Source organism: Rhinatrema bivittatum, chromosome 15, assembly GCF_901001135.1.
Source record: "Rhinatrema bivittatum chromosome 15, aRhiBiv1.1, whole genome shotgun sequence".
In the NCBI taxonomy this organism is placed as follows: Eukaryota; Metazoa; Chordata; class Amphibia; order Gymnophiona; family Rhinatrematidae; genus Rhinatrema; species Rhinatrema bivittatum.
The window spans coordinates 36464889-36491828 of NC_042629.1; the positions used below are offsets into that span (position 1 = coordinate 36464889).

Below are 26940 nucleotides of genomic sequence, written 5' to 3' on the forward strand. Positions count from 1 at the left end.
ACTCCCCCCTCCATCACTCCCCCTCTCTCAGCTCATTCACAACCCCTTCGGATGGCACAAATGGAAGATCTCTGGGGGAGGTCCCTCCCTCCCTCCCTCCCTCCCTCGTGCGCGCCGCCGCTACCGCCCCTCGCCGCCGCTGCCATGTTTTCAAAGAGCTGACGCTCTGCTCTGACCGACGTGTTCGCCCGCACATGCGCAGTAGAGCTGCTCTCTACCGCGCATTTGCGGCATGTCGGTCAAGCCTCATTTATCTAATAGATCCTTGAGGAACTTAGCCAAACCTTTTTTTTTAAACCCAGTTACACTAACTGCTGTAACTACATCGTCTGGCAATGAATTCCAGAGCTTAACTATGCGATGAGTGAAAAATAATTTTCTTTGATTTGTTTTAAATGAGCTACTTGCAATATTAGGACAAATAAAGGAGAACTAGGGATAAGGCAAAAAGCAAGTACAAATAGGCAAAAGAGAGTCAAGCAAGTTAGTATTCTGAGCAATCTATCTACTACTATTGAGGGGTCTCTTGATCCCACATGGAGGTTTGACTGCACAGATCCTGAGATGAGTGTTTATTTGCCTAAGCTGCCCAACAACAGTCTTGATTTTCCAAAACTAGGTAAATGAGTTTAATAAAAAAATGGAGTAAAATGTAATACAAAAAAATTACAAAATGACCAATAAACCTCCAGGGTTTATTAAACATATTTCTTAGGCAGTTTGAAACTGGAAAGAAAAATCTTCTCTCTCCTTTCCTTCCACCTCATGAAGAAAGTATCACTGACAGACAGAGGTGTGGACAGCCTGACTCCATCCTTCAAACGCTCACTCATCTGGGGGTCACAGCCACATAGTCCATTCTGGGGTGAGGGGGAGAGGCCTGGCAGGGGGAAGCAGAGGCACCCCAGCTGCTGGGAAAACTCCAATCTCACTTGCCACCGGGGTCTTCTGGCTCGACTCCTTGCCCATCCTGAGCTGGCACCAGGCTGGATTGACTGAGCAGGTCTGGCGCTGCTCTTCCTGCCTGTTCCAGCTTTTTTTTTTTCCTCTGCTGACCTGCCATTCCCTCTCTGCGCTCCCATTCTCACTGCCTCCTGGATTCTCGTCACTTCTCTCCCTTTGCCACTGGATGTTTTCCTGGTTCTTTCCCTAGCATAAGCCTAGAAGCGAGCTGTTAAACCTGGGCTTGATGAAAGTGCTATCCAGCACCATGTCCCGGACAGCTCCTCTGGCCCGTGGTAAAAGACAAGGAAACAGAATCCGTTGGTCCTTCTGGTCCTGCTCAATATATTTATAATCCAAAAAGCATACAGAAGACAAAAGAGCACTCCAAAAAATTATCCACACAAAAAAAGGGGAGATGCAAAGCAAATAAACACAGTCCAGAGATAAGCACAAGTAAAGAAACATAGAAATGAAATGAAACATAGAAATGACGGCAGAAGAAGACCAACCGGTCCATCCAGTCTGCCCAGCAAGCTTCACACATTTGTTCTCATACTTAACTGTTTCTCTTGGCTCTTAGTAACCTTATGTTCTAATTCCCTTTTCACCCCCACCATTAATGTAGAGAGCAGTGCTGGAGCTGCTTCCAAGTGAAATATTAAGTTTGATTAGTTGGGTAAGCGGCAGCATAGCTCTCTGCCATGAAGCAGAGGGCAATGCTGGAAATGTGTGAAGTATCAGTTTTTCTTTTCCCCTGTCATTGAAGCAAGGAGTCATGCCGGACATGCACCGAAAGTGAAGAATGCCTTGAAAGTCACATTAACTATCATCAAATATTGAAAAGCCTAATAATTGGTAATACCTATAAGCCCATGAACCCATCCCTGTTTTTTTTCTTTTTTCTTTTCTTTTTTAATTGGGAGATGGATGCCCTTCATCCTTCTACTCTGTGAAGGTGGACACCTACCACCGGCCACTGGCATCCCGCTCCGTTAATGCCTCTGTGGCTACTGCCGCTCCATGCAGTGTTTTACTACCTGCTCTTTATATGCGTCCTCTAGAACTGATGGATCCCATCCCTGGGTTTTTTTATTATTTATTTAATTGGGGGATGACAGCCCTCCATCCTTCCGCTCCGTGAAGGTGGACACCTACCACTGGCCACTGGCATCCCGCTCCGTGAATGCCTCTGTGGCTACTGCCGCTCTGTGCAGTATTTTACTACCTGCTCTTTATATGGACACCTACCACTGGCCACTGGCATCCCGCTCCGTGAATGCCTCTGTGGCTACTGCCGCTCCGTGCAGTATTTTACTACCTGCTCTTTATATGTGTCCTCTAGACCTGATGGATCCCATCCCTGTTTTGTTTTTTGTTTTTGTTTTTTATTTAATTGGGAGATGACAGCCCTACATCCTTCCGCTCCATGAAGGTGGACACCTACCACTGGCCACTGGCATCCCGCTCCGTGAATGCCTCTGTGGCTACTGCCGCTCCGTGCAGTATTTTACTACCTGCTCTTTATATGCGTCCTCTGGACCTGATGGATCCACAATATTTATCCCATGCCCCTTTGAAGTGCTTCACAGTTTTGGACTTCACCACTTCCTCCGGAAGGGCATTCCAGGCATCCACCACTCTCTCCGTGAAGAAATTCTTCCTGACATTGGTTCTTAGTCTTCCTCCTTGGAGCCTCAGCTCGTGACCTCTGGTTCTGCTGATTTTTTTCTGTTGGAAAAGGTTTGTCATTGTCTTTGGATCGTTAAAGTTTTTCAAGTATCTGAAAGTTTGAATCATATCACCCCTGCTCCTCCTTTCCTCCAGGGTGTACATATTTAGATTCTTCAATCTCTCCTCGTATGTCAACCGATGAAGACCCTCCACCTTCCTGGTCGCCCTTCTCTGTACCGCCTCCAACTTGTCCTTGTCTCTTTGTAGATATGGTCTCCAGAACTGAACACAGTACTCCAGGTGAGGCCTCACCAAGGACCTGTACAAGGGGATTATCACTTCCCTTTTCTTACTCGATATTCCTCTCTCTATGCATCCCAGCATTCTTCTGGCTTTTGCAATCGCCTTGTCGCATTGTTTTGCCGACTTCATATCATTAGACACTATCACCCCAAGGTCTCTCTCCTGCTCCGTGCACATCAGCCTTTCCCCCCCCATCGAATACAGTTCATTCGGATTTCCACTCCCCAAATGCATGACTTTGCACTTCTTGGCATTGAATTTCAGCTGCCATATCTTCGACCACTCTTCCAGCTTCCTTAAATCCCGTCTCATTCTCTCCACTCCTTCCGGCGTGTCCACTCTGTTGCAGATCTTAGTGTCGTCCGCAAAAAGACAAACCTTACCTTCTATCCCGTCCGCAATGTCGCTCACAAAGATATTGAACAGGACCGGTCCCAACACCGATCCTTGCGGTACACCACTTAAAACCGCTCTCTCTTCAGAGAAAGTTCCATTTACCATCACGCATTGTCTTCTGTCCGTCAACCAGTTTGCAATCCAGGTCACCACTTCGGCACTCACTCCCAAGCTTTTTGTTTTATTCACCAGTCTCCTGTGCGGAACCGTATCAAAAGCTTTGCTGAAATCCAAGTAGATGACATCTAGCGCTCTTCCTTGATCCAATTCCTTGGTTACCCAGTCGAAAAAGTCAATCAGATTTGTCTGACAGGATCTTCCCCTGGTGAATCCATGCTGCCTCTGGTCCATCAATTCTCCGGACTGTAGATATTTCACTATTCTCTCTTTCAACAGTGACTCCATTACTTTTCCCACCACCGAAGTGAGGCTAACCGGTCTGTAGTTACCAGCCTCTTCTCTGTTCCCACTCTTGTGAAGCGGGACCACCACCGCTCTTCTCCAATCACTCGGCACCACTCCCGTTTCTAGGGATCTATTGAACAGGTCACACAGCGGACCCGCCAGCACATCTCTGAGCTCCCTCAGAATCCTTGGATGAATCCCATCAGGCCCCATGGCTTTGTCCACTTTCAGATTCTTTAGCTCTTCCCATACATTTTCTACTGTAAAATGATTTTCATCTATTCCACTACCCTCCAGCTTCTTGTGTAGAAATGGTCCTTCTCCAGGGTCTTCTTTAGTGAATACAGAGCTGAAGTATTCATTTAATATTTCTGCCATTTCTTCGTCTCTCTCCACACATTGATCATTTCCACCTTTCAATTTCACTATACCACTATGGACTTTTCTCTTTTCGCTGATGTATCTGAAAAATGTTTTGTCACCATTTTTTATCTCCTTGGCAATCCTCTCTTCCGCTTGACTTTTTGCCAACTTGATTAATTTCTTCGTCTCCCTCAGTTGAATCAAATATTCTTCTTTGTGCTCCTCCCTTTGGGATCTTTTATATTTTTTGAATGCTGTTCTTTTAGCTTTAATTTTGTCAGCCACCTCGTTTGAGAACCAGATAGGTTTCATTTTCCTTTTGCTTTTCTTTACATTTCTAACATAAAGAGTAGTTGCCTTGGTGATTGCTCCTTTTAGATTGATCCACTGCTGATCCACATCTCTCTCATTCTCCCATCCATTTAGTTCTTCCTCTAGGTACTTCCCCATTTCCTCAAAGTCTGTGTTTTTGAATTGTAAAACTCGGGTCTTTGTGGTTCTTTTCCCTATTCTTTTAGTGATATTAAACCATATTGTTTGATGATCACTGGTGCTGAGGTGGGTGCCCACCTCGACATCAGAGACATTATCTGCATTAGTGAGCACTAAGTCGAGTATATTTCCTTCTCTCGTGGGTTCTAATACCATTTGTTTGAACAAAGCTACTTGCATGGCATCCACTATTGCTCTACTATTTTAGATTCTGCAGATGGGATTTTCCAGTCTACATCTGGCATATTAAAGTCACCCACGATCACCACTTCTCCCTTCTTACCTATCTTATGGATGTCTTCAACCAGGTCTCTGTCCAGCTCTTCCTTTTGGTTCGGGGGTCTGTAAACCACTCCAATATAAATTGATGCTCCATCATCTGTTTTTAGGTCTACCCATAGTGCTTCTTCCTTGCCCCAACTTCCTTGTAGCTCAGATGCTTGGATATTGTTTCTGACATAAAGAGCCACACCTCCCCCTTTTCTATCCACTCTGTCCTTCCTTAACAAGTTATAGCCTGGTATTGCCGTATCCCAATCATGAGATTCTGTGAACCATGTCTCTGTGATAGCAACAATGTCCACTTCTGCCTCTATCATTAGGGCCTGCAGATCTGGTATTTTATTTCCCAAACTATGAGCATTTGTGGTCATAGCTTTCCAGGTACTCTCTTTAAGATTATTGCTTTTCCTGTACTCCTTATGAGACTTTAGTTGAGATTTGTTATTCACTTCACTCTTTCCTTTTGCAGTTGTGCCACTGATGCCAGAGTTATCCATCTCAATTTGCTTTTTCTTTTGGTTATGTATCTTGAAATTCTGCATGCATTGGTTTTCTCTCTTTTCTGGTAACACTTCAATGTTTTTCTCTAGGACTTCAGTTTTTAATATAGGGAAGGCTTTTTGTTCTTGTTGCATTTGATACTGTGTGTGTCTCCTAGTAACTGGTCCAATTCTACCAGAGCCCACTGTAATCCTGGTTTTTAATGATTTACTTAATGACCTGCTTGAGTGGGGGGGTATACTTGTTGGCTGCAAATCTGTCACGAATGGGTGACTATGGGACACATGTGTAATCCTACCTGAGCCTACTGTATTTCTTTTTCTTGACTCCTGGTTATTCTTTGGTATTGGGGAATTATTTTCTGAGTAATGCAATGTGGGTGTATTTTTTGTAATTAAAGCTAATTGAGCTTTAACCTCAGTCAGCTCCTTTTTCATAGAAGAGAGTTGTGCACAGATTGGGCAAGTTCTACGTTTCCAGATGTTTTCCCTCAGAATAAAGGCTCCACAACAGTTGCAAAGGATAGTTCTCATATTGGTAAAGTTTTGGGTTGGTGATTCTTAGATGGTAACAATTTACTAATTTATCTTGTTGCTAATGCTAATTTAGTCAGTCTATATTAGAATCTAAGGCCAGGGGTGGGTGGGTAGAGGGGGAGGGTGGGAGGGAAACAAACAGTTGAACCTGGGACAAGCTGAGTAGAGCAGGACACTTTCTGGAACTTTATTCGTCCTTAAGCTATTAAAGATCCCTCAGCACTTCTGTGCCAATATTAAGCAGATTATTAAAGAACAGCTATACAAAATAGAAATGCAGTTATACTGGATCTTAAAAAACAGACAGTTTGCAAGGAACCAATTATAATTATTATATAATAACAGACCTAGAGAAAGGTATAAACTGATTTTTTTATAGGATGTGTTTATCTCTGGACTGTGTTTATTTGCTTTGCATCTCCTCTGCTCAATATATTTAACAGGAAATGTTTGCAAGAGCATATGGTTTCTTGTGTGGTGTTTTTATGATAGACAAATGAAGTGGCGTGTAATGTGTGTTAAGAATCAGACGAATTTGCATATCATTTGGTGACCTCTTGATCTTCTGAGAATTTGGTGCAACAAAGTTCAACTGTCAAGTGCTGGTCGATTTGCCTCCATTTAACTGGATTTATTAATTTACAGGAAAACTTCAAAAGCCAGTTACCCACATAGATCCCGCTCTGGAAACCACTCGCCTATTACCCGGCCAAAAGGACGCAAGGAGTTCCACGGCACCCGGGCATCGGGAGGGAATTGTTCCTGGAGGGGATGTTTAGGTGCCCGTGGTGATTTTCAAATAAAAAATACGCATGCACTTTTACTTTGAAAACTGGCACAAAAAAAGGGCCCGGGGGGAAAAAAGTGCCAGCGGGCTCTGCTGCATCGTGAGCAGGGTTTAAGTTCCTTCTCGCGCGCACAGAATCATTTTCCACTTGCGGTGCTCGAGATCAGCCCCCTCTTGTTTTATTTCCAGCCACGGGGGGCGAGCCACGGAAATGAAGAGTCCGGATGGGGATGTCGGGGCGAGGACGGGCCGGGGCGCTTCGCTGTCTGCCGTCCCGCAGGCCTTCGCACAGGCGGGCGGGATCTCTTCTCCCGCCAGGCCGGCTCAGGCGGCCCTGCCTCGATACATTGGCCAGCCGCAAGCCCCCGAGTCGGGCTGGGACCGGATCAGAGAGCTCTTCCACAGAGAGTGCGTATCAGGTTTGAAATGCTTGTTTCATTTGATCACAGCAGGTGAGAGAAATGGACAGGAAGGCCCACCATCCTGAGGGAAAGTGTCTCTCCCAAGGGTTTCTAGGCCCACCTTGAAGCACAGTCGAACAAGATGGGGGTTTTCCAGGGTGGCCAGAGTCCTGAGATTGTTGCTGAATTTTTTATTTTTATTTTTTTGATGCACGTAAGATAACTCACGGTACAGACTGTGCAAAGAAACAGCGCAGCTCAGGCGAGCTCCCTGCTTGGCAGTGCCAACACACGCTTCCTGTCTAAACTCTTCAAAAGGGAGCCCCAGCATCCAGTCTCTCAGGGGGGCTTAGAGGAAGTGTAGTCCCTCCCCTCTCACCCCCTGAGGTTTCCAGCAGTCGTGATTTAGGGATGCGTTTGAATCCAGGGTGACATCCCTCACTCAGCTTGGTGAGAGCCCTTCCTAACTCTCTGCTTTCCACCTTTGCTTTGATTATCGGCGATAATGTAGCGTCATCTGCACATTTTATCAGCTTGCTGCTTAATTCCTTTTCCAGATCGGTTTTGAAGATATTGAACAGCCCTGAGCCCACGGGGCCTTGTGGGACTAGCAGCCCTGCATCTGCCTGAGAAATCCTTTTCGGTCGCTCCCAATGCCCGGGCCCACAGGACCGATGTTAGTGATATAATAATTTTTATTAGAGAGACATTATTATCTAGCAAAGGGCCTGGATGACTTCAGGGATGCAGACCCTATCCGATCTAGGTCACCTGCTCGTAGCCAGCTCAGGTTAGAGCGCATGGCGGTCCTTACCATCTGCAAACCGTGGCATGAAATGAGTTGCTGTGTCAGATATCCACGTCTCCAGTGGCACCAGTTAGGTCAAATTACACTTCTCCTAATCCGTTTCCCCTCAACTTTGTACCATTGCAGTTTATCCAGTTTAAGGTGGCACAGAAGGCTCCCAATAAATAAAACCTACCTCCAGCATCCAGCTGTTAGTCTTTTGTAACCGAGATATTTCTGTTCTAAGGAAATGTTTTCTCATCAGGTTTGCAGAAAAGCAAGCAAACACTTTGCAGATTTCTTTGGCACAATAAAGCCACAACCTTTGACTCTGCTGTTTCTTTGCCCTTGGCAGTGAGCTGCAGGGATACTCGTCGGAGGTGATAAATATCATAAAGGGGACCTTCACCGGAGCGATCCTGGGATGGGTGTATGGAGGGGTGCCAGCTGCCCGTCATGCAAGGACCCAGTACATAAAGCAGAGCCAGGCTGAGATGTACCAGCATCGGGTGGAAGCCGTGGTATGGACAGAGCACGTCACAGTACTTTTCTCCCGTCTGTTTTCCCCTCCCCTTTACAAACCTTTCTCCTTGTTTCTTCTCGCCTAACCTTCACGAGAGCTATCGCATAGGGCAGGGATAGCCGACTCCGGTCCTCAAGGGCCACAGACAGGCCAGGTTTTCAGGATATCCGTAAGGAGTATGCATGAGAGAGCTTTGCATGTGCTGCCTTCGGGTCTCTGACTCTCTTCTCTTTCGGGTGTCGCCCAGCTGTGCAGTATCTAGCCATGGTTTTGAGGGCAGCACAGAGGCTCCTTTGGCCAGCCACTAGTTGCTGCTATAGCTGCAGCACATCTAGCACAGACCATGGGCAAGGCTGAGCCACTTCAGTAGCCTTTCCAGTTCCAGCCATTAAGAAGGAATCTGGGGATGGTGACTCATGCAAACCAAGCTTGCTTCCTTCTTTCCCTACTTCAGAGATTAAAATCCAGCTTTCTAAATGCCCACAGTGCATATAATTACACATAGGCCTGTTACTGCTTCTGTCACCTACAGGCTCCTCTTGGTTTTATAATGTATGTCCTTGTATTGTGAATTCTGATGATGTATGTTTTGTAATCCACAAAGGAGACTTATGTTTGGGTATGCAGAGTAGTAATAAAATGTAATAATAATATTCCAGTGAATAGAAACGAGCACATTATTTAAACCCCGCTTTGTTCAGCTGTCTTTCTTGGACTGGCTCAGAGCGGTGTGGAGCAACTTTGCAATGCCCATCTAAAGTCATTAAAGCTGCCTTCAGACTGGCTGGTGCCAGCCGCAGACATAGCATTAAAGCATGCCCACCGCCTCCATGATTCACCAATCCCCACCCCAGATGCTATGAGTCTTCCCACAGGGGAACAGTTATCAATAGATTATGGCAAGCTGTTAAAAAGTGGGTTTACCTTTCAGGAAATTGCCTTTCCCAGGCTCTTTTTGCACCCCTGTATCGACATGCTCGCCTTCCTGTAAGCGGCGATCTTGAGAACTGAAGCCCAGCTGGGAACTGCCCGGGGCTTTCTAGCGCCAGACACCTGACCGGGATTGTGACGTCGCTGCTGACATCGTAGCTCTGAATTCAGGAGCAGTTAGTGATTCCGCACCGCTGCTGCTGTGCACAGGGCGCGTGAGGGGATGTCACGGTCATGATTTGAGCACCACCACGGGTGGCTGTGACTTTTGGGTTTTGTGTACATCACCTGATGGTTATGTTCGGGTGGGGGGGGGGGGGGGGGAGCATGAAGACCTGACTCCGTATGTTCCTGAAGCTTTGTAATTTTGTGTTTTTGTGTTTTTTTCCCTGTCCCGGTGTAGCGCGCAGCACACAACGCTGCAATCCGAGGCTTCATCCGGTACGGTTGGCGCTGGAGCTGGCGGGTGGCGGCCTTTGTCACAATATTCAAGTAAGTGATAGCTCAAAATCGTCCCTGGAGTCCTCCGCTCTTATGAAACCGGAGCTACGAATGCTTTGTGTGGGGGAGGGGCAGTAAAGCAGGACTCCCTGTTACTCAGGAGGTGCTTCAGAATGTTTCTAGAATATATTTTCTGTATAAAGTGCCTCTGACCTGGGCGCACGCACTGGTTTAACGGTAGATTTTCTGATTTGCTGGAGTTGATACTATTACTACTTGTCAGGTGTGGGTCTCAAAACCACGCAGTGCGCACTCGGCACAGCTGCCTCCTTGATACCGCTGGTGGTTCTTTTACCACACGGCTGGAGAAGCCGAGCGTTGCCTCTGAGCAGGCAAGTCTCGGGACCGCTGGCCATGGTTCGAGGGTGTCATCCTCTCTTCCTTTTCTCCCCTCTCCCAGCATGGTGAGCACTGGCCTGGCCGTGTACCGAGATGACTATTCCTTCAGCAACTTTGCTGCAGCAGGAGGTGAGATGTCTGCTTTTCTCCCTGTGCCATTTCTTAGCAGTGGGTAAGTGGGGGCTGGTGATGCAGGAAATAGCATTGCAGTCTGTAACACAGCATGAGCAGTCTTTGGCTGCCAGAGAGGGTAGACTAGACTGGACTCGGGCTATTCTTCTAGAGACTTTGTTTTATTATTTACAGGCAAAAATCAAACAAATGAGCTTGCTTAACTCAGCAGTGCTGAAAACAAAATTGCAGTCGCCTTCAGATAAGTAACTTTAATAAAGCTCCTGCCTCAATCTCTTCATGTCTGGGGCATCTTTTTACTCTGGGCCCTGGTGTCTTATCCCTCGCCCCAGGGGAAATAAAAAAAGAAACCCTGCAACCAAGATTCTATTGTGGTTGTCTTAGTGGACCAGGCCAAATGCCCGATCTTGTACTTTTAAGGAGGGCCTAACGTACGTACACTCTGTTATATAATAGCACCTCCATCTTATAAAATTGTTGTCACTTAACACCAGGTTATTTCTGACACCTACCAGGGGTCAACCCTTAGGCACTTGAGGGGACTGGCAGGTACTGCACAGGCTTCACCTGCATACTTGTCCCTGTCCTAGTAACCTCCCATCCAGCAGCTGAGTTGCTGCTTGCCCCTGGGCAAGTGCTCTGCCCACAAGCTAGTCCCAGTTCCTAGAAAAGCACTCACAGATCACATACCTAAAAATACTAGGATCATGTAGTGACTTACCTTATCTGGGTCACTGACCAATCAGATACAGAACTAATAAACGAAAGTCTATTATAAAGAATGATGTACAGTGAAGAAAAGACAACAAGTAGAAACAAAGAAAAGGTATTTTCACAGTAACACTAACTAAATACTTTAAATTAACTAGTCTGCAGAGTTAAACACTGTGCCTTTCTTAGTCACATCTGAGGATCCTATGTAACATTTTGCCTGTCAGCACACAGCTGTATCTCCCAGCTGAAACAGTGGTACGCTCGGTCAGTTCCTAACTCCCTCTCAGCGTGACCGCGCTGGCTCAGAGCAGCAGGGTATTAACCCTGTCAGTTCCTATAGCAGGTCACTGTAGAATGCAGCACTGTTATGCTGCCTCCTGCTGGTTAACTCAGTGTCTATAGCAGGAGTGGCCAACTCTAGTCCTCAAGAGTCACAAATGGCTCTGGTTTTCAGCATATTCACAATGACTGTGCAAGTGATATCCTGAAACTCAGGCCTGTGTGGCTCTTGAAGACCGGAGTTGGCCGCCTCCTTAGTCTGTAAGGTAGGGTTCATTTTTGTGCCTTTCATTTTGAAAAGTTTGTTGCCGCTGACACCAAAACTACCCTCTTCCCATATTTATTTTTTCATCGCATAGGAGCGATCGCGGATTACGCTTGCCCCACCAGAGGTATGCTTAGACATGGTGCTGGCAGACCAAGGGTGACACCAGTGTTAATTTTATCCTTTACAAAATGGCTTCAGCCTGCGTTTGGGCCTGGCCCGTGCTATTTTGTATGGAATAAATGATCATTCTTTGTCTGTTGCATCTTAATGTACCCTTGCTAGCATGAAGGGAGCCATTGTCTTTCCTGGTCAGGTCATCATTGTGTCACTTGTAATCCACGCACAAGGCCACCGTGATTCTAGAGCTTGGGGGGTTTTTTTCCTTTATCTCTGGCTGCTGCTAGGCTTCTGAGAGATGGATTTCCAGACATGACCATGGCAGCAAATATAGATACTTGCAACAACCAAAAAAATCTGCAGGCACTTAAGCGTTAATAAAAATAACATTATGGAGCTGTAATTTCAACAAACCTTTCTTTATTTCTTTATTTCTTTTTAAACTCTTTATTTAACAAGGCTTGAGAACATAGTGCAGGTAATGCACAAAACGGGTAATATACAGTGGCAGTAAATGACAATCTGATCTCTCGGTATTCATTAATACTCGGACCCTGTGGTGCACCACGTCCAGGTCATGGAACTCACTCTGCTCTCTAGGAGAGTTAAGCACATTTTCCCAGAGTTGCAATATTAATCACTTTCGCCTCCCAGCACTCAGGTGTAGGTTTTTGCTTCCACATATGTGCCTTAGTAAGTCGGGCAGCATGAAGTAACTGGTTATAGTCAATTTTCTGAAACCCCTCCTACTTCCCCCTAACCTCCCAGTAACCCGACAGGCAAATACTAGGGTCCTTCAGGAAAGAAACCAACTTTTCTAAAGTGCAGATTTAAAATTCTTGGAGAAACGAATGTCGTCCCTGAACCAGCTGTGGAGCTGAACGAAACAGGCGTTCTGTGTCAGAAATCCGGAGGAAGGCTAGTTTCGGATACTCTGGGTTCAACCTGAGACTTTAGTTTTGGTTTTCTTTTTTTCTGTTAAAGCTGTCACAGGAGGACTCTTCAGACTGAATCTGGGGCTGCGAGGCCTGACCAGTGGCAGTATTATTGGAGCCATGCTGGGGTAAGTTCAGGATCCTGCCTTTTACTACTATAGCACTACTAAATACACACAAGAGACAGTCCTGTCTCAATAGAGCTTTCAGTCTAGTCATGACAAATGTACTGGGCCAAAGAGCCTTTTGGTATTTCATTTAAGAAAATAGTTAAAAGCAACAAGGCTGGAGAGGGGGAGGCAAGCTGGCAGCACGTTAGAGGACGCATTTCCCTGTTGTGCCTTTCCTTGTTTCTTTACTGCTTATCCTGAAACGACTATGCCCTCCAAATGTAAGAGCAGGGTTCGGGTTTTTTTCCTCCACAAACCCCTCACCCTTTGAGCCAGCAGCTCCTAACATCTTACACTGTTCTGTTCGGAGTTAACAGTCTACTTGGGAGTTAGCAATCTGTTCTGAAACCGCTATCTGATGGGAGGAGCAATCAGAGAGCTTTGCACTGACAAGAGGGGAGACCATTCGAGTTGATCTGCAGAAGACGTATGCGGAACCATCAGTGAATAGGAACCGACAGATAGTTAAGCATTACCCATTACACATAAGATATGTCCATACTGCGGATGGCAATTTGAATTCCATTGCAAATTTTTCAGTGTGTTCAAATTTAAGCCCCTGAGGCAGCCACTGGTATGTGGCGAAACTCGGCCTGAGTCGGGCATCTTATACGTCTCCACCTATTAAAGAATTGGCAGACTTTCTTGGGCATCTACTCTTTTTGTGTTGTTTTCTCATGGCTTTGTTAGATCGCCTGCCTTGCTGTTTTTTGGGTCCTGCTAATTATGAAGGTCAGGTTTCTGCTGTTAATACTAAGCTTTCCGCTATTGAATCTGTTATAAAGGATATCCAGGCCTTCAATTCCGGGACTCGCTCTCTAGGACAGAATATCTTGAAAATCACACGAGACATTCAAACCTCCGTATTTTGAACTTCCTTAAGATTATGGGGAAAATTCCCTATGTGACTTAAAAAAAAAATATATATATATATATTTCCTTCAGGTTTTGAAATTTCAATCTGACCAATTACCTTCTGTTAATAAATCGTAGTTTTTGGACCTACGGTAATTGTAATGCTCAAGTCTCTTTCAACAATGAACAATCTGACTCATTTTCTTGAGAGTTACCGAGCGAAGCAGCTTGCTCTTTCTTCTCAAGATTTGAGCAAAGTATTTTATGCTCCGACAGTGCGTATTTTCTCCGATTTAGCTCGTGTGATCCAAGAAATAAGGAAAGGCCTTCGTGCTTCGTTGTCCCTGGAAATGGATTATTACGCAGAACAACGATTGCTTTATTTTGTTTCTCTCCTGAACAGCTAAAAGCGGATTTGGATTCCAGAAGGCCCCCTCACATCTTCTCCAGCGTTTAGTTAGTCTGTTACGGGCGTAGTGAGGTCAATTTCTTTTATGATTTTTCCTGCCTCTCTTCCATGCATTAGAAGATTTGGTAATGGTTGCCCGTATTATCTATTATTTTCTTTGTTTGTATGATTCATTTGTAATATTTCTTTACACAGACCTTCATGCATTTCTTAAGCAAAGTCCTATATGAAATTTAATAAATAGCAAGTTAAAAAAACCCCCAAAAACCCAACAAGAAGGCTGTGATTAGCAGGATCAGGAGTTGATATTTTAAAAGCAGCCTAAAAAAAGGCGAGTTTTTAAACAGGATCTGAATGTGATGCACCAACTCGGGAAGTCTTAACGCGTACGGAGCAGGAAGGCGGAGAGCGCGGGGCGAGAGCTGGCGCTGGAGGAGACAGGGCATAGATGAGAGTAGTTTTTGCCCGGGGAGCGGAGTTTCCATAAACTCCTGCAGAGCTCGCTGCGGTGCCCGCTTTGTGCCCCCGACCATTCCTGGTCGGAACAGGAGAGAAATCCTGCCAGAGCACGATCGCCTGGAGGCCGGCTGGTCCGCCTGTATCTCGCTGCGTTCGGCTCCTTCTTGCCTTAACTGCGCTGAAAAGCAGTGATAGAAATAGAGGGTTGGCGCCTGTGCAAGCGTGTCCGGTTCCTCTTTCACATCTGGGCGCTGGGGGCGCTCGCGTTACAGCCCGGCACACGGGGGATAAAGCCCTTAAGTGCCTGGCTGGAATATATTGATGGGTTTTTAAAAACATTTTTCTGTAAATTCCGAAGGAATTGAATGGAATCGACACAGGGCTCCCCCCCAGCCCTCAAATCCGATGGAATTCAGAGATGGGGTGGGCGGCAGCGGGATTTATACGGTGGAGACCCGTTCACATTGCTTCGGACTCCTGATTTCTAGATCGACTCTGGGCCGCTGGGAAGAGTCTGAACACAATAAAGTTCCCAGTTCTGCCAACTTAAACTTTCTCTGCAGCTGTCAGATTTTCTCTCCCCCCTCCCCCCCTGAAATATTTCTTGTTTACTCTTTTTTTGCTGAAGTTTTTAGAGATTTGCTTTTTGGAATTTCTCGCTCTGTGCGCTGGATTGGGTTCCCCTGCTCTCTGAAAGTGAAGAGGGAGCTGTAAGCTGTCCGAATGCAGGAGGATTGCTTTTCAGCCTGGAAGCAGTCTGCAAGAAATGATCCAGAATAAATCCCTGAATGTTTTTAAGAGTATCTAATGCAATTTTCGAATAACGTTTTGGTAATCTATTGGTCTTTCATTACTGAGTGCTACACCCACAGCTCAGCCGGTGCACCTCACGCCTGATCTGCAGTACCCCCTGCACGTCCAATACTGAGACCCACAGCTCAGCCGGTGCACCTCAGTCCTGATCTGCAGTACCCCCTGCACGTCCAATACTGAGACCCACAGCTCAGCCGGTGCACCTCAGTCCTGATCTGCAGTACCCCCTCCCCTGCACTTCCAGTACTGAGACCCATAGCTCAGCCGGTGCACCTCACGCCTGATCTACAGTACCCCCTGCACGTCCAGTACTGAGACCCACAGCTCAGCCAGTGCACCTCAGGCCTTATCCACGGTGTCCCTGCCTTTCCAGTACCCACATACTTACAAAAGTGATGATCGAAGAAGCGACTGCCAGTTCCCACACCTCCTGTGATATTTTACTGAGTTTGTTCATATAGGGATTCATTTTCCAAAGGATTTACGGTTATAACTTCTGCAAGGGGTTGTCTGCCTAAAAGTGATTGCCCCCAATGCTTTCACGTGCACTAGAAAGAAGTGTTCTGGGGGGACGGAGTCAGGACGGGGACACGATTAACGCGCATGCTGTCGGCTGCCAGTGTGTGTGTGTGCAGACATCCCCCCTGCATGGCTTTGGGCGTGCATGCTGCGGGGCGGGGGAGGGGCTCTGTGTGCAGCTGCGTATTTTCACAACTGATTTCTGCGGGCAGAAAGTACCCGCTGACGTCGGCCTAGGCGAGCTGTCTGCTAATGACCCTCCTGCTGTATATTTTCTTGCACTCCTAGTGTGCCGGTGGGGGCCCTGCTGGTAGCTGTACAGAAGCTGGAAGGAGAAACCTTAAACCAGTTGAAGAGAAGAGAGCGCGAGGAACGGTACGAGCGGAAGTTGGCAGAGTGGTAAGAAGCAGCGGCTCTTCCTGTGTCCACCTTCTGTACACACAAGGGTTTAAGGTCACCCGAGGTACAGCAAGCATGCGCTTTTGGTCCCCCTTCATATATCTCGCCGGAGAATTTTTGGGGGTCGTCTCTCTGGCTCCACCAGCAGGGGGCCTGAGAGAGCTGTATGGGCTGTGACCAGTTTCTCCTGTCCCGGGAGTGGGGGGGGGGAGGGCAGTAGTCCAGTGGATGTCGCGTTGGGTCTAAGAGGTAGTTTTGTACAGTGGCAGCCAGACCACGATCCTATCTCTCTTCTTTGAATTCAATAATAGAAGAAAATAGGATGTAGGGTTTCTTTCAGGGTAGGGGGCTTTTAAATCAGCTGCTCCCTTGGAAATCCATCTATACTGGGGCTATGGCTTCATAGGCCTTTATGCACGATCCCCAGGGTTCTTATTTTTAACCCTCTCTCCCTTCCCATCTAGCCTGGCCATTGGTTACAGTCCTTGACAAGGGGAAGACAGATCATGGCGCCCCAGAGCGTAGTAATAACGTTAATCGTGAGTCGGGTCACTAGGTATCAAGGCTCTGGGATGGCAGAGGCTCCCTCCTCCCCAGAGGAATTGTGAATGCAGCCTCCCCAGCAAAAAAAATAATAATAAAAAAAGGTTAGTCAGGTCGTGTGCAGCCACTCAATGCAGCCCCTGAGCCACAGTGAGCCAGGGGTGAGTTACCTCTGGTCCCCCGAGGGCCGCGTGCTGAGCACGTTTTCAGGATGATGACTTAACGCGTGGGAGAGATTTGCACGCACGCTGCCCCCGTCGCATGAGAATCCATCTTGGACAAATTCATTAGCGGGGATACCCTACAAACCCCCACCCAGTGTGTGCTGGTTAAGCAGCACTGCCAGTAAAAACAAAAAAAGTTTCCTTATGGGCTTCTGATCCCTCACCCCAGAGAAACAAATGCCAGTCAAATCCGCCTCTCCCTCCCCAAGCCCCCTAAAATATGTACAGAACATTGCAGGCCTAGAGAACCGAAAAGCCTCCCCCACCCCAAACTCCTTACCAGGGATCCCAAACCTCGTGTCCAGCTCTTGGCGCATCTGGCGTCGCTCTGTAAGCACTCGAGAGCCAGGCCTGAGTTCTGAGCTCCCGCTTACCACGAGGCAGCAGATGGTCTTACCTTTAGATATTCTGCGTTCTTGCATACGCCTTAACGATACCTGTTAAGCAGCCTGATTGCGAGGTCGTTAAGGACACGATCTCCCTTTGAGAAGAGTTCACCTGATGAGTTGTCACCTTGTTCTCTGTTATGTGTTGTTTTAGCTCGTCAAAGGTCCTTAATTTGTGGCTTATTTCACTGATGTACCCTCCTTCACAGTTTTGTACATCGGAGCGTGAATGCGATTCCCTTATGTTGTGCTATATTTGTACACTGCCTGCCTTGAAACAAGCTCAGCCCGTAATCTTTCCCAAGTGGGTGGCCGTGAAGCGTGCCTGCTGGCCCAAGTTGCATCGAGGAGGTCTTGCAGGGTTTTGTGCCCTTCAGGTTTCTGTTTGAAGCTTTCAGTAATTCCAGTAGTAGTGGTTGCAGGTCTTGTATGAAAAGGTTTAGAGCTCTGAGGTATCATCTACCCCCTCTGTGGTGGTGTTTATTAATACGGCAGCCTCCATGCCTTGCCCAAAATCGTGTTCCTGTTGCCACGGAAGGTTCCCCCTGAGCTGCCACAGGAAACGAGGTCCACGTTGCTGGTTCCTTGCCTTGAGTTCTCCCTCAGTCCTGGTGTTCCCACTCCCTTCCCTTTTTTTTTTTTATAGAAAATCCAGCTGGTTCCTGGAGCGTCGGGACCGCTTTAGGATGGGCGTCGGAACCGCGGGCCAGGAGCAGACTCTCGGCCGTGACCATGGTCCCTGGGGTTGGCAGCGTGTAAAGAGGATAAGGCTGTTCCCTCTAACCCTTGTCTGTTCCCATCAGGAACGCACGGCTGAAGGTGACGGACAGCGTGGCCGAAGAAATGAGCAAGGACGAAGAGCAGGACGCAATGGCGAGGGACCAAGAGATTATTGAAGAGCTCTTAAGCCTTCCCCGCAATCCTGGGCCAGCGGAGGAACAGGAAAGGAGGTGACTTCGTAGGAGGACAAACCCAAAAAAAAAAAGCTCAGTCGGGACCGGTCCAGGCGTCTTTGCAGGAGCCAAGGCCTTTGCCCCTGCGTCCGACATAATTCAGAGCCCAGGCCATGATGTGGGGAGGCTGGAAGATCGATCAGCCGGTTGCAATTCAAGAACTGAACTTTGTATATTTGTTGATGTATTGTGGGCGTCTTTGGTTTTTATGTGGAAAAGCGGTATATTAAAGTCATAAACCAAACTAAACTATTCAGTCCCTTGAAATAACTGCTTTCTGGAAGGGAGATGATCTTTGCTTCAAGGCATGGCCATCCATCAGTTTACATCTGTAAATATTAACTCTGTAAGGGACTGGACCTCTTCTGATGAGCCTTGTTAGGGAGCATAGTAATGCAGAGAGTAAAAGATGACAGGACCCACCCCCCCACAGAGGGGGAGATCGTACTCTGAACTGTTGTGTTGGCGATGGTCGTTGCAGTCCGGTTCCTGACTCCGGGCCGGGCGTCAGCTCCTCTGGGAGTTTACTGTCTGTCTCGGTGAGTCCGGTGAATGGAAGCCATGCCAGGCTCGGGGGGTGGAATAAACTCCTGGCTCTGGTTAGGCTCCAGCTTGAATCCCAGCGGCGCTGGGATCCTGAATGCAGTCTCCACTGGAAACGAACGCAAGCCAGAGGTTTCGCCATGCCTTCTCCTGCTGTCGCGATCGCAGTTCAGGAGGTTTTCCTTACCCTGCACTTTTCATTCTCTGCCGTAAAAGCAGAAGTACATGCACTGTTTTATGAAGGAATAGTAATGATGAGGAACATTTAGAAACCAGGAGCCTGCGGAGTTGGGCAGTACCGGAGAGCTTTGAGCACTGTGCTGGAAGTTACGGGGCACCGAGCTGCTTTTGCACTTCTTCTGCCGGAGTTTCTCAGGCCTTCAGTGCTGATGGGTGTCCACCTTCTGCCTCGTCCTAGACCTCGCCACCCACCCACTTTCATTCTGAAACCGGCACTCGAGAGAGAGGCTTTTCAGCTTTCTTTTTTTTTGTCTGTTAGCGGGTTAGTATGAGAGGATTCGGTGGTTGGTTTTGCCAAAAGAGCGAATGATATTGAAAATGACTTAAAAGACCCCGAGTGGGTGGCGTGGAACTGCACAGATCTAAAGGGAATGGCTCCTACTAAACCTTTTTTGTAGCATAAGTGCAAAGCGGGGCATTCATTTGCGGTTCTTGTGCCGAGTTCTCAGGTGCCTTGCCCCCAGATACGAGTTTGTAATGGGGATGGTTTGCAGCTTTAACCTAGATCAGGCTGCTGGCGTGCGCAGCCTGTGGGAAAGCGTCTTCCTTGGAGGGTGACTTTCTCTAGGGGTTTAGATTAGAGCAGTGCTTCTCGAAGGGTTTCTTCAGTATTGACCCCATTTTAACACTTTGACATTTCGCACAAACCCAGATGCTGATCAAGACAAAATAGCAGGGCTCCCTCCCCACCCTCCAGACACCTAAAACAGGGAAGCGGTGAGGGCAGAATCAGTCAGCAATGGGGTCTGTGAGTCAGGACCCGGGGCTTCCGCCCAGGTCTCTGCTCTAACAGGAAGCTGGAGGAGGGAGGGGGGGAGTGGGACCTGTGACGTCTTAGTTTTGTGGCTCCCTCTCCTCCCGCCAGCAATTCAGTAAGATTGAGGGGGGGGGGGGGTGAGATGGGTGCCAAGGCAGAACCTCAGGGCAGCTCAGGGGTGGGTTCTGTAGCAAAAGTTAGAAATCCTGATGGACTTTAGTAATCATTTTACATCTTTTATATTATATTAGAAAAATAAAGTAGTTTTGCAAATTTGATTGTATATTTTATTTTGTCTTTAGGGGGTGAGGAAAACGGATCTCAAGGATCAGCACAGGAAGGAGATCATGGAGAGGGTGAGAGGACCAGGAATGGGATGAGAGAAGGTGAAAGGAAGGGGAATGAGGAAAGGAGAGGGAGAGGACCAGAGATAGAGAGGATGGGAGACAGGGAAGATTGCGGGAGAATCCAAAAATATGGGATGGGGAGGAAGAGGAGAAGAAACCGGGGGGGGGGGGGGGGGGGGGGGGGGGTGGGAAGGGGAGGCAGTTACAGGCTCTGAGGAAAAATGGGGGAGGTAGGAAGGGAAGGTAGGTTCTAGGGCTGGGAGATAGAATCTGAGATCAAGGGAAGGAGAATCCCTGCTGTGCCCCAGTCCTGCTCCTCCTTCCATTCCCATTCCCTTTCTAACCTCCCACCCAATCTGGCAATAAGGCGACCACAGAGCACTCAATCCCTTCTCTCTCTCACACACAGAAACGCTACCTCCCCTCCATTCAGGGCTCATTCACAGACATACACCCCTCCTACCCTCCCAGAATAATCTTTTTTTTTTTTTTTTTTTCTTTTTCTGCTCCAAGCTTATTCCCCTCCCCTCCTGTCCCTGAATAAGAAGAGAAAGGGGGCTGGATTTAGGGAGCTGAGCTGCTCTGTTCTCAGCCCCTCCCCTCCTGTGGGCTGCAGACCTGGAGCAGGAAGCTGGAACTGCTCTTTGCTGAGAGAGATTCAGGTCAACTGGGATCAGCAGGTCCTAGGCCTGAGCAGCGTGGCGGTGTGCCCATGGGCGGTGTGCCCATGGGCGGTGTGCCCATGGGCGGTGTTCCCATGGCGGTGTGCCCATGGCGGTGTGCCCATGGCGGTGTGCCCATGGGCGGTGTTCCCATGGGCGGTGTTCCCATGGCGGTGTGCCCATGGGCGGTGTTCCCATGGGCGGTGTTCCCATGGCAGTGTGCCCATGGGTGGTGTTCCCATGGCGGCGTGCCCATGGCGGTGTGCCCATGGGCGGTGTTCCCATGGGCGGTGTTCCCATGGCGGTGTGCCCATGGGCGGTGTTCCCATGGGCGGTGTTCCCATGGCGGTGTGCCCATGGGCGGTGTTCCCATGGGCGGTGTTCCCATGGCGGTGTGCCCATGGGCGGTGTGCCCATGGGCGGTGTTCCCATGGGCGGTGTTCCCATGGCGGTGTGCCCATGGGCGGTGTTCCCATGGGCGGTGTTCCCATGGCAGTGTGCCCATGGGTGGTGTTCCCATGGCGGCGTGCCCATGGCAGTGTGCCCATGGGCGGTGTTCCCATGGCGGTGTGCCCATGGGCGGTGTTCCCATGGGCGGTGTTCCCATGGCGGTGTGCCCATGGGCGGTGTTCCCATGGGCGGTGTTCCCATGGGCGGTGTTCCCATGGCGGCGTTCCCATGGGCGGTGTTCCCATGGGCGGTGTTCCCATGGCGGTGTGCCCATGGGCGGTGTTCCCATGGGCGGTGTTCCCATGGCGGCGTTCCCATGGGCGGTGTTCCCATGGCGGCGTGCCCATGGGTGGTGTTCCCATGGCGGCGTGCCATGGGTGGTGTTCCCATGGGTGGTGTTCCCATGGCGGCGTGCCCATGGGTGGTGTTCCCATGGCGGCGTGCCCATGGGCGGTGTTCCCATGGCGGTGTGCCCATGGGTGGTGTTCCCATGGGTGGTGTTCCCATGGCGGCGTGCCCATGGGTGGTGTTCCCATGGCGGCGTGCCCATGCTGACCGCCACTGCTGCTTGCAGGCTGGTGGGCAGGGCCCCACTGCCCCCTTATCTCATGTGCTCATCCACTGATTTTGTGACTCCATTCAGGGCCATTATCCATATTTTGGGAACCAGAATCTAATGTTCCTATATAAAACTACAGTACAGCCCTAGAAATAGATCTAATTTACAGTTAGGTCACATCTTCCAGGGGGAGGGGGATGCAGCTTTCAAACTCTCAATGAGCTAAGATCAGTTCAGTTTTGGTATTATGAAAGATTTGCTTACATTTTAGGTTTATTTTAAGTGGCTGGAGGACCAGATGCCATCTTGCATCTTTCGTACATTTCCGAGATTTAAAAGCGTGTTTATTTTTAATGTGGGCGTCCGTCCCCAAGGGCAGGAAGATTAGCAACTGTGGGCATCTCCTTCCACGCTTCAGGAAACACACTTTAATAAACCCTAGGGCTTGGTGATCTATCTTGGCAGTGTTTGATTTCTTCAGCAGCTTTCTCTCTGGTCTGGGGGAAAGCTGGTCACTCCATCCAGGCCTAACCACAGAAGCATTAGGGGAAATCTGTCCCAAAACAATCAGTGGGTGGTTTAGATTTCAGCAAGGCTCCTAGGTGAGGAAAGGAGAGGATGCATTCACACCCTCTGCAGTGTCTGTTCTACTGCCTGATAAACTGCCCTGAGGATGCGTGCACAGGTCTTTCCTATTTAGCCCATGGACCAGGGGGAGGAGACCAAATACAGCACACAATCTCCTGCCCCTGACATGCTCAGCGTGTCTCATATAAGACCGGACAATCTCTTTGGACCTGGCAGAAGTACAGGAGGAGGAGTTCTCTCAGACTGTAGAACAGCTGATGGATGGACCTGGCAGAAGCACAGGAGGAGGAGTTCTCTCAGACTGTAGAACAGCTGATGGATGACCTGGCAGAAGCACAGGAGGAGGAGTTCTCTCAGACTGTAGAACAGCTAATGGATGACCTGGCAGAAGCACAGGAGGAGGAGTTCTCTCAGACTGTAGAACAGCTGATGGATGGACCTGGCAGAAGCACAGGAGGAGGAGTTCTCTCAGACTGTAGAACAGCTGATGGATGACCTGGCAGAAGCACAGGAGGAGGAGTTCTCTCAGACTGTAGAACAGCTAATGGATGACCTGGCAGAAGCACAGGAGGAGGAGTTCTTTCAGACTGTAGAACAGCTAATGGATGACCTGGCAGAAGCACAGGAGGAGGAGTTCTCTCAGACTGTAAAACAGCTGATGGAGTGTCTCGCAAAACTTTACATTTACTAAAGGCTCTTTCTCAGATTGTGGAAGCAACAAGCCACTAAGGGATTACCAGGACCATTGTCAAACAAGCCTGCAGCCTTTAGCCAGAATCTTTCAAAGCAAATTTGTGCTGCGAAGTCCGCTTTGCAAACTCACAGGTGTGGGTGGAGTCCCGGGTGGCACGCACGCGCACAAAGGTTCCAGCAGCTTATGACAGGCGCGACTCCGTGCTTGTGGATTTTCACGCAGACTTGGGGAAAATCAAAAGCCTGTGCGTACATCCCGATCCCGTTTCTCCACCCCACCCCCGGAATGTCTGTTTAATATGTGTGTAAATATACGCCTGAAATCCTATTCCGCCTATACTTTTATACGCTTGCCCACCAGGGCTGTTTGCAAAAAGCCACTTATAAAATGGGGTTTAGTGTGTGTCATTGCTTTGAAAATTCCCCCTAATATGTTTAAAGCATAGGAAGAGAACTGTGGAATGTGGATTTTAATTCCATCTTGCTGTTTTGCATCTTCCTCCCCTATTGTAGCAATTGCATCGTACTAAAAATGTACACGTGGAGAAATAACAGTTTTAGGGTTCGTACTGGAATAATTTGCTGGAGTGAACATGCGGAAAGAAGAGTTAACAGACACATAGTAGACGAGACTTTTTTATTGGCTTAGTTAATGCATCTGTGATGAGCTTATGAGAGCTAAGCTCTCTTCTTTAGGCCAGTGAAGATACACTGGCTTTAAATAGGACAGAGAAGGGTGGCCAGCTGATCCAGTCCTGGTTTCATCCCAGTGCCTGCAAGGACTGGTGCTTCTACTGATTTCCCCTAACAAAAGCAGGACTACAATTCCCAGCAGACAGGAGTGGGGAGGGGAGTAGAAATCCAGGACAGCCTTTTCCCAAGCTCTAATGGTCTATGCAGACAACCTCAGGCTGAGCTTTTACTATTTAAACCCAGAGTAACAGCGCTGTTTCTGTACAGACCTGATGAAGGAAGTTTAGCTCTTGAAAGCTTGTTGAAAGGTGTATAGAGTTAGTCCAATAAAAAGGTCTCACCTACAACTTGTTTATTGACCCTTATTTCTAGATATTCACGTGGAATAACCCAGTAAGCACATTTTTCTGTGGTGTACATTCATTTAAAAAATAATAATAAGCTGCCAGAATACTGCTGGGTCACCTAGAACAAAGTCATGTTCCCTGGCTCGCTTACTAACGCCCGGGCACGTTGGAAATGGGCTTTTGCAGCTTGCTAGTAGACAGTGCCAGGACAGTGGTAGCAATCGAGCCCTTGGGTCTGTGAGGTTGCCAGGCCTTGGCGTCTTTCACAGGGAATTCAACAGAAAAAAAAAAGAGAGCACAGAATAGTGTCAGTTCATCAGGTGTACAATCTTTTATTATGCAAGCGGCAGGACAACGCAGCTCTCTGAGTGATGCCTGCGGCGGACACGAGGGGTGACGCTGCCCAATGGAATAGACTGGCCTGGGGTAAGGGGGAGGGGGGGAGGGAGGGAGGGAGGGTCGTGCGCTCCCCTAGTCAGTGAGAGCAGCAGAGAGTTTGAAAATCCTGTGCAGCCGCAGGATATGCTTAGTGGCCTTTTACGTGCATTCGTTTTGGGCTGGGGGAAGGGAGCTCTCAGTTTGAGAGAAAAGGTGATTGTCCTACACAGTAGGCAAGGAAATGGCACAAGGGCCCGGTCCTGATGAAGTCACAGTGCATGACTGCTGGCTGTCAGGGGTCTCTCTGGCTTCGCTGAACACCACAGGCTCGCTTTTAGAACTGTGGAACATGGGATTTGATTGGCCAGCGGTCAGTTTGGCAATTGAGTTAGAGGGGGTTCAGGGAGGGGGGAGAGTTTACCAGGGGGAGGGAATTTTGCAGTCGAGAGTATCTAGATATCTGTGGATTTAGACATTATGAATGTTGCTCCCTGCTTGTCATGGTTATTCTTTTTCAGGAGTAGATTGGTAGTAGATATTGGATGGCAGAGTCTTTTCTATATTTTAGTTTTGGGGGGGTGGGGTGTGCTTTGCATTTAATTCTTATTTATATTAATAATGGGGGGGGGGGTGAGATTAAACTTATTATGTGGAATGTGGCGGGGCTGGGCAGTGAAACGTGAAAAGGTGATTTCCCACCTCAACAGGGTACTGTAATGTTTTTACAAGAAACCCATTTGTCGCCATCCGAGCATCTCAGACTTAAAAAAAAAAGTGGTATCAATCAAATTTTCTCTGCCTCCGGTACTTCCCATAGTCGGGGGGAGGGGGGGTGATTTTGATTCACAACTCTGTTTCTTTTCAACTACAGTCCTCGCATAGTGACCCTAATGGCCGATATGTTATTGTTCGAGGCTTACTGTTTGGGAAGCCAATGATTATGGGAGCCATTTATGGTCCCTGTCAGGATGACCATACATTCTTTACTGATACTTTCGCTTGAATTCTTGCTTAAAGAGTGTCCCTGTGATATTATGTGGGGACTTTAACGGTGTAGCAGACCTATCCCTGGCTAGGATACCCGTGAAAGGCCACCATAACCAGGCTGAGGACAAAGGGTATCCCTCTTTAATCAATACGATACCTGGAGGGCGCTCCGTCCCCGGAGATAAAGACTTAACTCATTATGCCCCTGCCAGTGATTCTAAATCTCGATTGGATTATGTGTTAATTTCTAAATCTTTATTTTCTCGTTATTTCAGATCATTGCCCAGTCTCATGTGTCTTCCAGGGGGTGACTAAGGGACGAGATTTCTCCACATGTAAGATGCCACACTGGCTTGTGCAAGATAACATTTTTGCACAATACCTGCTTGCACGATGGCGAGAGTTTGAGCGGCACAATGCCCAACATAAAAGGACACCTATGTTGTTTTGGGCAGCCACGAATGTTGTTCTTTGGGGCGATATCCTCAGATATATTATTGCCCAGAAGCGGAAACTGGCTAAGGATATCCTTGCCTTTACCATTCAGCTGAACAGGGAGGCATAGCCTAGTGGTTGGAGCAGAGGGCTACGAACCAGGAGACCATGGTTCGAGTCTCACCGTCGCTCCTTGTGACCTTGGGCAAGTCGCTTTACCCTCCGTTGTCTCAGGTACAAAAACTTAGATTGTAAGCCCTCTGAATGTAAAGCGATGTGATAGGTATATAAAAATAAATAAATAATAAAAATGACAGATTTGAATGACAGACAGTATTTCTGTGACTATGATAGGACTATTAAGAGATTAAGGTTCCTTCTCTATCTTCAACTGAGATAGAGAAGGAACCTTAATCTCACTCAGAAACTGACATCTCACTGAGACATCCCCCCCCCCCCCCCTTCCACTGCATATAAAGTTGTGTAATGCTCCCTAAAGAGTCTTGGTTCGTAGTGGACCACAACCCAGCAACAAAAGCTGGACCCACGAGCTCCTCGCACCGATCTTGTTCCCATATAAAAATAGTTAGTGCTTTAAGGAGAGCAGAGAAGAAGTCGCTTTCTTATGGATGTCGTCATTCGCTGCTTTTTGAATAGAACCGATTTCAGTGCTAGGCCGTGTCCCGAGATGAATCAGTCTGTGACATCCCTGCGCTCTTTCCTCTGCAGCCCAAGAGCTGCCGCGTTCATTGTCCGCACACACGCGTACCTCCTGCCGCTTTTTCTTGGACTCTTCCCAAATTCCACCCCCCCCTACCCCACTCCACCTTCGGTTGCTGCCACCCCTCCCGGTCCTTCTCCCCAAACCTCCTGCCGCCGCCGTTTCGGAAAAACGGCGATGTCGTGCTTGCGGCCTGCCTTAGG

The 26940-nt window shown here is 48.2% G+C and overlaps 1 protein-coding gene across 6 annotated transcripts in view; it reads left to right on the top strand.

Moving 5' to 3' along the window:
• TIMMDC1 (translocase of inner mitochondrial membrane domain containing 1) overlaps window positions 1-26251 on the top strand; it is a 72266-nt gene extending 46015 nt beyond the window's left edge. For 3 of the 6 annotated variants that reach the window (XM_029577842.1, XM_029577841.1, XM_029577839.1), the window contains exons 2-8: window positions 6871-7089; window positions 8225-8390; window positions 9726-9814; window positions 10224-10291; window positions 12657-12735; window positions 16121-16231; window positions 18188-18428. In XM_029577842.1, the coding sequence (XP_029433702.1) occupies window positions 6893-7089; window positions 8225-8390; window positions 9726-9814; window positions 10224-10291; window positions 12657-12735; window positions 16121-16231; window positions 18188-18338 (861 nt within the window). In that variant the 5' untranslated portion in view covers window positions 6871-6892 and the 3' untranslated portion in view covers window positions 18339-18428. Of the gene's footprint in view, window positions 1-6650; window positions 6674-6870; window positions 7090-8224; window positions 8391-9725; window positions 9815-10223; window positions 10292-12656; window positions 12736-16120; window positions 16232-18187; window positions 18429-25856 lie in introns of those variants that run through there. The other 3 variants (XM_029577840.1, XM_029577843.1, XM_029577844.1) reach the window with 3 other exon arrangements.
• Window positions 26252-26940: the final 689 nt, after the last annotated feature.